Source organism: Ovis canadensis, chromosome 2 (assembly GCF_042477335.2).
Source record: "Ovis canadensis isolate MfBH-ARS-UI-01 breed Bighorn chromosome 2, ARS-UI_OviCan_v2, whole genome shotgun sequence".
Lineage (NCBI taxonomy): Eukaryota > Metazoa > Chordata > Mammalia > Artiodactyla > Bovidae > Ovis > Ovis canadensis.
The window spans coordinates 74946957-74959067 of NC_091246.1; the positions used below are offsets into that span (position 1 = coordinate 74946957).

Sequence of the window (12111 nt, forward strand, 5' to 3'; positions counted from 1 at the left end):
TGTATCTATATAATTCATCTTTGTGTGTTTATACAGTTCTGTATAAAAACTTTATTCTGCAGTTTCATTTTTTTAATATATTTGGCTATCTCTATATTATAGTTCTTATAAATTTAACTTGATGTTAGTGAGCATTACTATAAGACTTTTGTGTATGTATGTTTATTTTATAATTTTAAACGAACATTTTGGCAAAAAAGTATTTTGGATTTAGATGGGAGAGACTGGCAGGGGAGGGGTGGGCAATAAGTGGAACCTGTTAGTTGCCAGAATTCTGAACCAATTGCTAAGTAAGATTTAAAAAAATCAACTGTTAGTACTGTATTTACTAATAAAGAGTATGTTGGGGGCATAGCAAAACCAAAATGGATTTGCTGACTTCTAACAGATGTACCCCTCCTAGTTTAGTCCACCTGGGGAAAGGTTTGGATCTGCAGAACAGATGATACCTAACACTTCCATTTTGGAACAACTTTGTTCAGTTATTTCACTGGAAATTTTAATATATCTTATGGTGCCCCATGAGTTAACTGCATTACCTCTATACATCTTGATGCACATTTGGGGAATATTAAAGTCTTGCACTGAATTATTCCATATGGTTCTTTTTGTTTAAAAAAAAAAAGGCTGTGTGCTATTTCTCATGGGTTTTTCTTTATAAGATTCATAGACATAAAAATGATTTTAAGACTGGGCTTGCTATAATTTTGTTCTTAATAGGGAAAAATGACCCTGAATGTGATTCTTGTGGTGGAGACCCAAATAAGAAATGCCGTTCTTGCTCCTGTCATGTATGTGGTGGAAAACAAGAACCCAACATGCAAGTTCTATGTGATGAATGTAACATGGCCTATCATATTTACTGCCTGAATCCTCCTTTGGATAAGGTCCCTGAAGAGGAATACTGGTATGATTATCAGGGAATTTTTGTTGTTACTAAGTAAGAATTGAATGTGCAATATGTATTTGAAACCCCAAAAGTAGATTTCTAAAGATACAAATATGTAAGAGGTGGACTTATTGAGAGAGATACACATCTTCTCTTAGCAGAGATGCGGTCCATCTTAGAAGACGAGTGGCCTGCATAATGTATACTGAAGTGCTTAAAATTGTATAACTAGTGGTTATTTGGCATTGGTACCTTTATTCAGTTACTATACAACAGCTTCTGAACTGATCTCTCCGTTTTTTAATCCCTCCAGTCCTTTCTCCAATATGAGTCTGTGTTCTTTCAAAAATGCACATTTGGTCATTACTCCTTTGCTTCAGACACTTTACGTTACTGTAGAGAGTCTTGCACAGTGTTTTTTAGTTGATTTTTCCCACTGTATCTCTTACCACTTTCCTCTTTTATTTTCCCAAGTGCTCCCTAGATGGTTTCATGCAATGATGAGACTTTAAATACCAAGCAATTGGTTCAGAATTTATATTTTCAGACCCAGCCTTACCTGAACTTTATGTTCCTGTATTCAACTGCTTGCTTGACTAGTATTACAGAATAAGTGGCTCCAAGTGGAGATCTTGATTTCCACAAACATGTCCACTGAAATCCTACTCCTCACTCAATCATAATAATAATAATGAAGATAAATCTTTGTCTCATCCACCTATTGAGGAAAAAGCTGAATTTGATTTCAGTTCTCGCTTCTCCTTTGTCACATACTCTATATCCAATAACATTAGCAAATCTGACAGTTCTACTCTCACTACCCAGCTCAGCCCCCATCTGTACCCTGAACTCTATGTGTGTGCATGTATGCTCAGTTGTGTCTGACTCTACGACCTCAGGGACTGTAGCCTGCCAGGCTCCTTTGTCCATGGAATTTTCCAGGCAGGAGTACTGGAGTGGGTTCCCATTGCCTTCTCTGGGATCTTTGCAACCCAGGAATTGAACCTGAGTCTCTGGCATCTCCTGCGTTGACAAGTGGATTCTTTACCAGCGGAGTCACTAGGAACTCTATAGTAAATGCACAGCTAGTCGTCTTGCTTTCACCAGTTATCCTTCCTGCCATAGCAGCAGAATGATCTAAATCCTGAATCAGAATACTCACCTGTTTAAAACCCCTAATGTCTTCCTGTTGAATTTAGAATAAGATCTAAACCCTTGCCTTCTGTGAACCGACCTCTGCCTACTTTTAATGTTCTTCAGAACATACCATTCCTTATTATGCCTCAGGACCTTTACATTTAATGTCTCTTTGCTTGACTCTTGATAGGTTTGGCTCTTCTAATCTCATCTGGAATAGCACTAACCCTGATGTATTTCCTTTATCAGTCAGTTCAGTTCAGTTGCTCAGTCGTGTCCAATTCTTTGCAACCCCATGGACTGTAGCACACCAGGCCTCCCTGTCCATCACCAACTCCCGGAGTTTACTCAAACTCATGTCCATTGACTTGGTGATGCCATCCAACCATCTCATCCTCTGTCATCCCCTTCTCCTCCTGCCCTCAATCTTTCCCAGCAATGAGGGTCTTTTCCACTGAGTCAGTTCTTTGCATGAGGTGGCCAAAGAATTGGAGTTTCAGCTTCAGCATCAGTCCTTCCAGTGAATATTCAGGACTGATTTCTTTAGAATGGACTGGTTGGATCTCCTTACAGTCCAAGGGACTGTCAAGAGTCTTTTCCAGTATCATAGTTCAAAAGCATCAATTCTTTGGTGCTCAGCTTGCTTTATAGTCCAACTCTCACATCCATATAGAGAAGGAAATGGCAACCCACTCCAGTATTCTTGCCTAGAGAATTCCATGGACAGAAGAGCCTGGTGGGCTGCTGATCATGGGGTTGCACAGCGTTGGACACGACTGAAGCAATTTAGCATGCATCACATCCATACATGACTACTGGAAAAAGCAAAGCTTTGACTAGACGGACCTTTGCTGGCAAAGTAATAATGTCTTTGCTTTTTAATAAGCTGTCTAGGTTGGTCATAACTTTCCTTACAAGGAGCAAGCGTCTTTTAATTTCATGGCTGCAGTCACCATCTGCAGTGATTTTGGAGCCCAAGAAATAAAGTCTGTCATTGTTTCCACTGTTTCCCCATCTATTTCCCATGAAGTGATGGGACAAGATGCCATGATCTTAGTTTTCTGAGTGTTGAATTTTAAGTCAACTATTTCACTCTCCTCTTTTACTTTCAAGAGGCTCTTTAGTTCTTCTTCGCTTTCTGCCATAAGGGTGGTGTCATCTGCACATCTGAGGTTATTGATATTTCTCCTGGCAATCTTGATTCCAGCTTGTGCTTCATCCAGCCCAGCGTTTCTCATGATGTACTCTGCATATAAGTTAAATAAGCAGGGTGACAAATACACAACCTTGATGTACTCCTTTCCTGATTTGGAACCAGTCTGTTATTCCATGTCCAGTTATAACTGTTGCTTCCTGACCTGCATACAGATTTCTCAAGAGGCAGGTCAGGTGGTCTGGTGTTCCCATCTCTTTCAGAATTTTCCATGGTTTGTTGTGGTCCACACAGTCAAAGGCTTTGGCATAGTCAATAAAGCAGAAGTAGATGTTTTTCTGGAACTCTCTTGCTTTTTCGATGATCCAGCAGATGTTGGCAATTTGATCTCTGGTTCCTCTGCCTTTTCTAAATCCAGCTTGAACATCTGGAAGTTCACAGTTCACGTGCTATTGAAGCCTGGCTTGGACAATTTTGAGCAATACTTTACTATCATCTGAGATGAGCACGATTGTGCAGTAGTTTGAGGATTCTTTGGCATTACCTTTCTTTGGGATTGGCATGAAAACTGACCTTCTCCAGTCCTGTGGCCACTGCTGAGGTTTCCAAATTTGCTGGCATATTGAGAGCAGCACTTTCACAGCATCATCTTTCAGGATTTTAAATAGCTCCACTGGAATTCCATCACCTGCACTAGCTTTGTTCGTAGTGATGCTTCCTAAAGCCCACTTGACTTTGCATTCCAGGATATCTGGCTCTAGGTGAGTGATCACACCATTGTGATTATCTGGGTCGTGAAGATCTTTTTTGTACAGTTCTTCCGTGTATTCTTGCCACCTCTTCTTAATATCTTCTGCTTCTGTTAGGTCCATACCATTTCTGTCCTTTATTGTGCCCATCTTTGCATGAAGTGTTCCCTTGGTATCTCTAGTTTTTTTTAAGAGATCTCTAGACTTTACCATTCTGTTGTTTTCCTCTATTTCTTTGCATTGATCACTGAGGAAGGCTTCCTTATCTTTCCTTACTATTCTTTGGAATTCTGCATTCAAATGGGTATATCTTTCTTTTACTCCTTTCCTCTTTGCTTCTCTTCTTTTAAAGCTATTTGTAAGGCCTCCTCAGACAGCCATTTTGCCTTTTTGCATTTATTTTTATTGGGGATTGTCTTGCTCCCTGTCTCCTGTACAATGTCACAAAGCTCCATCCCTAGTTCTTCAGGCATTCTATCAGATCTAGTCCCTTGAATCTATTTGTCACTTCCAGTGTATAATAATAAGGGAGTTGATTTAGGTCATACCTGGAATGTCTAGTGGTTTTCTTTCTTCAATTTTAGTCTGAATTTGGCAATAAGGAGTTCATGGTCTGTGCCACAGTCAGTTCCCAGTCTTGTTTTTGCTGACTGTATAGAGCTTCTCCATCACTGGCTGCAAAGAATATAACTACACATGGACCGTCTGGTGATGTCCATGTGTAGTGTTCTTTTGTGTTTTTGGATGAGGGTATTTGCTATGACCAGTGCATTCTCCTGGCAAAACTCTATTAGCCTTTGCTCTGCTTCATTCTGTACTCCAAGGCCAAATTTTCCTTTACTCCAGGTATTTCCTTTATATTTCCTTTATAGCACTTAACATTTTCTGAAATTGATTCCTTGTGTGTGCTAGTTTTCCTTAACTATTTGCAAATATTTTCATCACAAACATTTATCCCTATCCAGTGCCAAAATAGTACCTGGACTCATAACAAACCTGATAAAGAGATGGATCCCAGGGATGACTATAATTAGAGGACTCTTAGATTACTCTGTAAAGTATTTCTACATTCATATTGAGGTCCTTAACCTTACATCTTTTCTACTTCTCCAAATCACATTGTCTGGATATTTAGTCTCTGAACTCATTTTCTCATTAGAGATGATACCTGCTTTCACCATACAATCTTTGATAAAATTATAGTTAGAAGGTTGGCATATCAGGTAAAACAGTCTTTCTTAACACAAATTAATTTTTGGAAGTGTTCCTGATTTCCAGATTAGTAGGGATTTTACTTGATAATATTCATTGCCTTATCATACATAATTTTGCCTTGGATTTATTTCTGTGTCTCACTGCCCAGCTAATTTTCTCAAGATCTGAATTGTCTATATATCTTGTCTATAGTTAAATGTAACATCTCATAATTAGGTATTCAAAATTAACTAGTGGGTATAGATATCATCTTTGTGAAAATATAGAACAAGAAATCTAAGATTAATGGGTGGAATGGCAAGTTGATCTTTGGATATACCCAAAGTTTCTATTTCTTTGTGACTCAAAAATAGCCCCATTTCATTCTATGTATATATATTTATGCTTTGCTTTTCAAAAATGATAACAAGGCAGCTTATAATGATGTATACGTTACAGTGGGCTTCCCTGGTGGCTCAGTGGTAAAGAATCTACCTGCCAGTGCAGGGGACACAGGTTTGATTCCTGGGTCAAGAAGATCCCCTGGAGAAGGAAATTGCAACCCACCCTGGTATTCTTGCCTGGGAAATCCCATGGGCAGAGGAACCTGGCAGGCTACAGTCATGGGGTTTCAAAGTTGGACACGACTTAGTGACTAAACAACAACAAACAACCCAAGTTACAGTAGAGTGACAGCCACAAATAGGATAAAAGATAAACAACTGTAGATAATTAAAATTGAGCTAGAGACAAACATCCTTTAATCCAGTATACTTGTTATAATTGGCTATAGATTTTTTACTTTGAAAATTCTAATAACCAGTTCAGATGGGAGATACATCAGTTGCCATGGTTCATTGTTCAGTCTAGAATCATCTATTCTTACCATTTTTGTTTTAATGGTAAAAAGTTCAAATGAATGATGTCTACTCTGAGAATTAGTGATAAGATCAGAGTTTATGGTGCCATTTGGATTGGACAGCCTTGTTGGCTTGTGTACTGAGTTTGATAGTAAAATATTAAGTTCTCTAAAAGAATGGCAAGCTTATTGTGTAAATATTTTGGAAAGTTTAGTACTGAAATGCCAACCGAAACTCTAATATGCACTAAGTATTACACATCTTAAAAGTTATTCTAAACTAGAAAGGCCATTATTTGTTGTTGATGTTAATATGATATTATAAAAATTCTCTTTTTTTTTGAAGGTATTGTCCTTCCTGTAAAACTGATTCTAGTGAAGTTGTAAAGGCTGGTGAAAGGCTCAAGATGAGTAAAAAGAAAGCCAAGATGCCATCAGCTAGTACTGAAAGCCGAAGAGATTGGGGCAGGGTAAAGAAGGAATTCTTTTTCTTTCTAGCTATAATGTTTATAACTGTAATGTAAGTTATAATGTTTTGATTCCAGTAGTAGTAATGGTATAAGTGATAATCTGAAATGTTAACAAATAATAATATTGACTAATCATATACATTGTTGGGATGTGCCTGATGGCCCAGTGGTTAAGCCTCTGCTCTTCCACTGCAAAGGGTGTGAATTCGATTCCTGGTTGGGGAACTAAGATCCTGCATGCTGAGCAGTGTGGCCCCCAAAAAAGGAAAAAAAAAATTGTTAAATATTAATCATATAAATTGTACGGTTTTATTTTATTTGCGTTTTATGGGGATTAAGGGCTTTCTTTAAGATTTAAAATAACTGATTTCTCAAACAACTTGTTTGGTACCTTGTAGGGAATGGCCTGTGTTGGTCGCACTAGAGAATGTACTATTGTTCCTTCCAATCATTATGGACCTATTCCTGGAGTTCCTGTTGGATCAACTTGGAGATTTAGAGTTCAGGTATGTTTCAGATTGGCTTAGTCAAAAGAGTAAAATTGGGTATACCTCACATTGTAGCAGTGTTAGTGTTAATTATTCTAAGTGAACTAACATTTATAGTATCATATGGCATTCACTTTTTAAAATGAACAGTTTCCTGTAGGATGATTAGGCACTTCTTCGTAGCTTAGCAGACAGAGGAACATAACATCGTGGACTTGGGCATCATCTAAGCCTTTGTATCACTTTGTTTTATTTTTCTGTTATTGTTATACTCGTTAAAGTTATTATTCAGTATTCTGAAGAATTTTCCTTGCCAAAAAATGCAATATTTGAAATAGATCTTCTGTCATGCAGTAATTTCTCATTTAATGTTATTGATCTGCAAGGAAGCTCACTTAGACAGTATTTTCTTTGGCAATAATTCTTCTCAGTGAATATTAAGATACTGGTCAGAGGAAATGTCAGACAATCCAAGGATTTGATTACTTCCCTTTTTCTCTTGAAGAAGACTCTCGTAGTTTTCTAATTTCTTCTTTAGAAAGATAATTTTTTCATTGTGAAAAATTTAATGTAGGGAAAAAAAAACTCTTAGTTTCCAGTTAGACGGGATTCTAAACTTTCAAGAGCTGAATAGCATTGGTGCTTAGAACATTGATGAAATTTTATGATTAAAATAATGTAATACATATACTTAGCTTGAAATGTTGAATATTAGTGTATGATTTATATTTTAAAAACCTACTCTTTTCACTCATTTTCTGTTTCTAAAAGACAGTCACTTTAAAGTTCTGAATTTACCTCCTTATAGCTAAATAACATATGGCTTTTGTCTGTATTTTGGTTTTGTTAACCTCTTTCTGTGGAAGACAGGCATTTAGTTTAACAAGTACTGTGTTTTTTTACAAATGGAAAGTTTTCGGCAACCCTTTGTCCAGCAGGTCTATTGGTGCCATTTTTCTGATAGCATTTTAAAATTAAGATATGTACATTTTTTGGGCATAATGCTATCAAGCACTTAAGACTACAATATAGTATAAATAGTGGCTTTTATATGTACTGGGAACCCAGAAAATTCATGTGGCTTGCTCTGTTGTGATATTCACTTTACTGCAGTGGTCTGGAACCAAACCTGGAATATCTCTGAGGTATGCCTGTACAATAATATTTATTTTTTATACTATGCATTATTGATAATATTTATATATAAAATAAAAGTTATAAAATACACTTCATTTTAGTCGCTCAGTTGAGTCCAACTCTTTGCAACCACATGGACTGCAGCATGCCAGGCTTCCCTGTCCATCACCAACTCCCACTTAATTGTCTTGTTCTTTGTTGTTGTTGTTGTTTTTTCTTTTTGTGTACCTGTCATTCATTCCCAAATTCTAAAAACCTCATTAATACAGTCTAAGATGACTTTGAAGCCATTGACTTGAGCAACTAGAAGGATAGATTTGCAGTTTAGGAAATAGGGAAGATTCAGCACAGATTTATTTTTGGGGTTGTTCATGAAGCTGAGAATCAGATGGTCCTTGCTTCTAAAGTGCTTGGTGTTTCCAAGGCCTAAATCCAGGTTCTGTTGTTATCATCTTCTCATTAACTTCTAATATACCTCTTTACCTAGCCCACTTTACAGACTTGGATTTCAGTTTGCCTTACTCTGAGAACAGTTGTGTAATAAACAAATGAATAGAATACTTCTCTTAGGGAGTTTGAAGTACATGAAGAAGTGACACTTAGTTTAAGTGAGCCAGAATTAAAGGTATATGGGGAAATGTAGTAAGCCCATTGAACTAAACTAAAAATGAGTGCTATGTTTGAGTATTACTGAGTAGTTGGGCTCAGATGTATAAACTCCATAAAGAAGAAACCGGATATAAGGATGAGAAAGGAAGTAGAAGCCCAATTGAGAGAAGGTAACATATAATACTTAACTTGGGCTTGATATACTATTATGACCATTTAATACATGTTAGGCAGTTGAAAGTTAAAAGCAGATTTGTTCTCTAAAGGGTTATTCTGTTCTTAATGGGTAGAAGGAATTTGAAGGAACAAAGCTGGAGGCACTGAAAAGGGAATGTTTTAAGCATTCATAACTCAAATTAGAATTATATCAGTGAATGTGGAAAATGATGGATTTGAGAAGATTAGGAAATCAAATCAGCAATATTTACAACCAGATGGGTTTGAAGAATACACAGAAATAAAGCTGAAATAACTGTTGCCTGTCTGACTTGACTGGGTTTCTGCCTGCATTGCAGGAAACCTGGGTTCAATCCCTGGGTCCGGAAGATCCCCTGGAGAAGGGAATGGCAACCCACTCCAATATTTTTGCCTGGAGAATTCCATGGACTGAGGAGTCTGGTGGGCTACAGTCCATGGGTTGCAGGGTCAGACATGACTGAGCGACTAACAATTTCACTTTGACTTGACTAGGGAACAGTACCATAATGAAAGATGAGAAATGAGGAGTTCTGGAACACTGATAGTAAATTATCTTTCACCTGAATTGAGCTGGAATTACCAGTAGCACAGGATGATGATGATTTAATAGTTATTTTGAAACTCAAAATTCTAGGCCTGAGCAGTTTTACAAGTCATTACTTCAGTACCTGAGGAATATATAGTTGGAGAGAAGTCAAGTCTGAGCGAAACACGGAATTCTGAGTGACATTCACTTCTTAGTTGGAAGCTTTTAGGATACAGTAACATATGTGAAACCATCTTGTAAATATAACTTAATGAACTGTTTGAAGGTATTTTGAGTCTCACTTGATGTTATTATAGGTGAGTGAAGCAGGTGTCCATCGACCCCATGTTGGTGGAATTCATGGTCGGAGTAATGATGGCGCTTACTCTCTTGTCCTGGCTGGTGGATTTGCGGATGAAGTAGTAAGTCATGATGCAGCCTTGTTCTTTAGAACCTGTCTTGATTATTCAGTAAAATACAGCTTTGTCCAGGATAAATCCCATCTCTTATAGCATGACTTTTGTGTTGAAGTGGTCAGTTCTGTACAAGTAACATAGTAAATCAGTCAGCGTCTTTAATCATTGCATGTGCTGATTACTGCAATGAAAATAGTCACATTTTCTTTAGAGCTCATTTTATTTTGGGGATAATTGTAGATTGACAGTTATTAGAAATAATACAGAAATGTCTGTGCCCTTTACTCAATCTCAGCCAACGGTAACATCTTACAAAACTATAGCCCAATATCACAACCAGGATACTGACACTGCTATACATTCAGGACACTGAACATTTTCCTTACTGCAAGGGTCCCTCACATTGCCCTTTTTTAGCCACCATACTATTTCTGCTTCCCCAATACCCATTAACTCTAGACAACCACTAATTTGTTGTCCATTTCTATAATTTTTGTCACTTAAAAATTTTTTATAAATGGAATTTTATAGTGTATAATCTTTGGGATTGGCTTTATTCAGTCAGCATAATCCTCACTGTGGCATGTGTCAATAGTTCATTCCTTTCTATTGCTCAGTAGTGTTCCATTGATATAGGTGTATCACAGTGTAACCATTCACTCATTGCAGCAAATAATGCTGCAGTAAACATTTGTATACAGGGGGTTTTGTGTGTATAAATATGAGTGTTTGTTTCTTTGGGATAAATGACCAGAAGTGTAATTGCTGGGTTGTATGGTAGTTGCATGATTGTTGCTACTGCTGCTGCTAAGTCGCTTCAGTTGTGTCCGACTCTGTGCGACCCCATAGATGGCAGCCCACCAGGCTCCCCCGTCCCTGGGATTCTCCAGGCAAGAACACTGGAGTGGGTTGCCATTTCCTTCTCCAACGCATGAAAGTGAAAAGTGAAAGTGAAGTCACTCAGTCATGTCCGACTCTTAGTGACCTCATGGACTGCAGCCTACCAGGCTCCTTTGTCCAATGGATTTTCCAGGCAAGAGTACTGGAGTAGGGTGCCATTGCCTTCTCCGCTGCATGATTAGTTCTTTAAGAAACTGCTCACCCCTCAAAAAAATGGGGAGGGAAAAAAAACCTGCCAAACTGCCATTGTGAAGTCAATCCAGATACCATCTGGAAGACCGTATCTGATCAATTTAAGAAGTATTCTGGACTTTTTAATATGTACTTTTTATTAGACTTTCTTCAAATGATGTGTACACTGAAGATGAATTCCTTAATGCCTTATTCCTTAAAATATAAACCTCAGTGTTGAATCAACAGTGTTTAACCCAAACCTCAGTTTGGATCTGCAAAGGGTCACAAAAGTTTTAAGACATTTAGAAACACTTAAAATCATGAAATTTTACTTCTGATTCTTAGTCCAAAGGAAAAATTAGATGAAAAACCTTTATTACAAGCAAGAATGAAGTAAAAAATCATTATATTCAGTCTGAATCAAAATAATCTTGCATTGAAGAACCACTATTAAGATAGTGTTAGTAGAAGTCATTTACATACTGATGGTTTTCTTAGTTTAAGTACTGACTAGAAACTTAACGATATAAATTTGTAGTTAAATTCTTTTGTAACTTTCTTCTTAATTATATGCAGTTGTCTTACCCAAATATAACTTGGGTAAACCCATAGATTTTGAAATGTGAGGAACTTAAAATGCTATGAGGATTATAAATTTGAAAGTTATCAGCAAACTTGGATATGGTATAGATTGCTGTTGAGAAATCAGTTTTGGAATATTTATTAAAATGATGCCCTGTAAAGAACCTACGAACATAGTATTGATTTATTTATTTTAATAACATTGAATTAACATTCCCAACCTATAAGACCTTATTTTGTAACATTCTATAGATTATTTGTATATCACAAGAATAGTTATGCCTGGAGGTGTTGAAAGCTATAATATTAAAATGAAATCTTTAGATAAAGTGATACAGCTTGAAGGTATATTACACACAAGACTATATTTGAATTTTCCCTTATTTTGGTAGATACCTTGAGAGAACATGTCAGCTTATAGCATCCTAACCAAAGTTCTGGCTATGAAATAAGAATTGGTGAAATCATACCTAGATTTAGATGTTTAATGCCAAAAATGCTCTTCTGCAGGACCGAGGTGATGAATTCACTTACACTGGGAGTGGTGGTAAAAATCTTGCTGGTAATAAAAGAATTGGTGCACCGTCAGCTGATCAAACATTAACAAACATGAACAGGTACTCTTTATTG

At 37.0% G+C, this 12111-nt stretch overlaps 1 protein-coding gene across 1 annotated transcript in view; it reads left to right on the forward strand.

Moving 5' to 3' along the window:
* The window catches only part of UHRF2 (ubiquitin like with PHD and ring finger domains 2), a 72964-nt gene that overhangs the window by 47602 nt on the left and 13251 nt on the right, over window positions 1–12111 (forward strand). The window contains exons 6-10 of the mRNA XM_069576545.1: window positions 721–907; window positions 6328–6451; window positions 6850–6957; window positions 9727–9831; window positions 11992–12098. Coding sequence (XP_069432646.1) covers window positions 721–907; window positions 6328–6451; window positions 6850–6957; window positions 9727–9831; window positions 11992–12098 — 631 coding nt within the window. The remainder of the gene's footprint in view (window positions 1–720; window positions 908–6327; window positions 6452–6849; window positions 6958–9726; window positions 9832–11991; window positions 12099–12111) is intronic.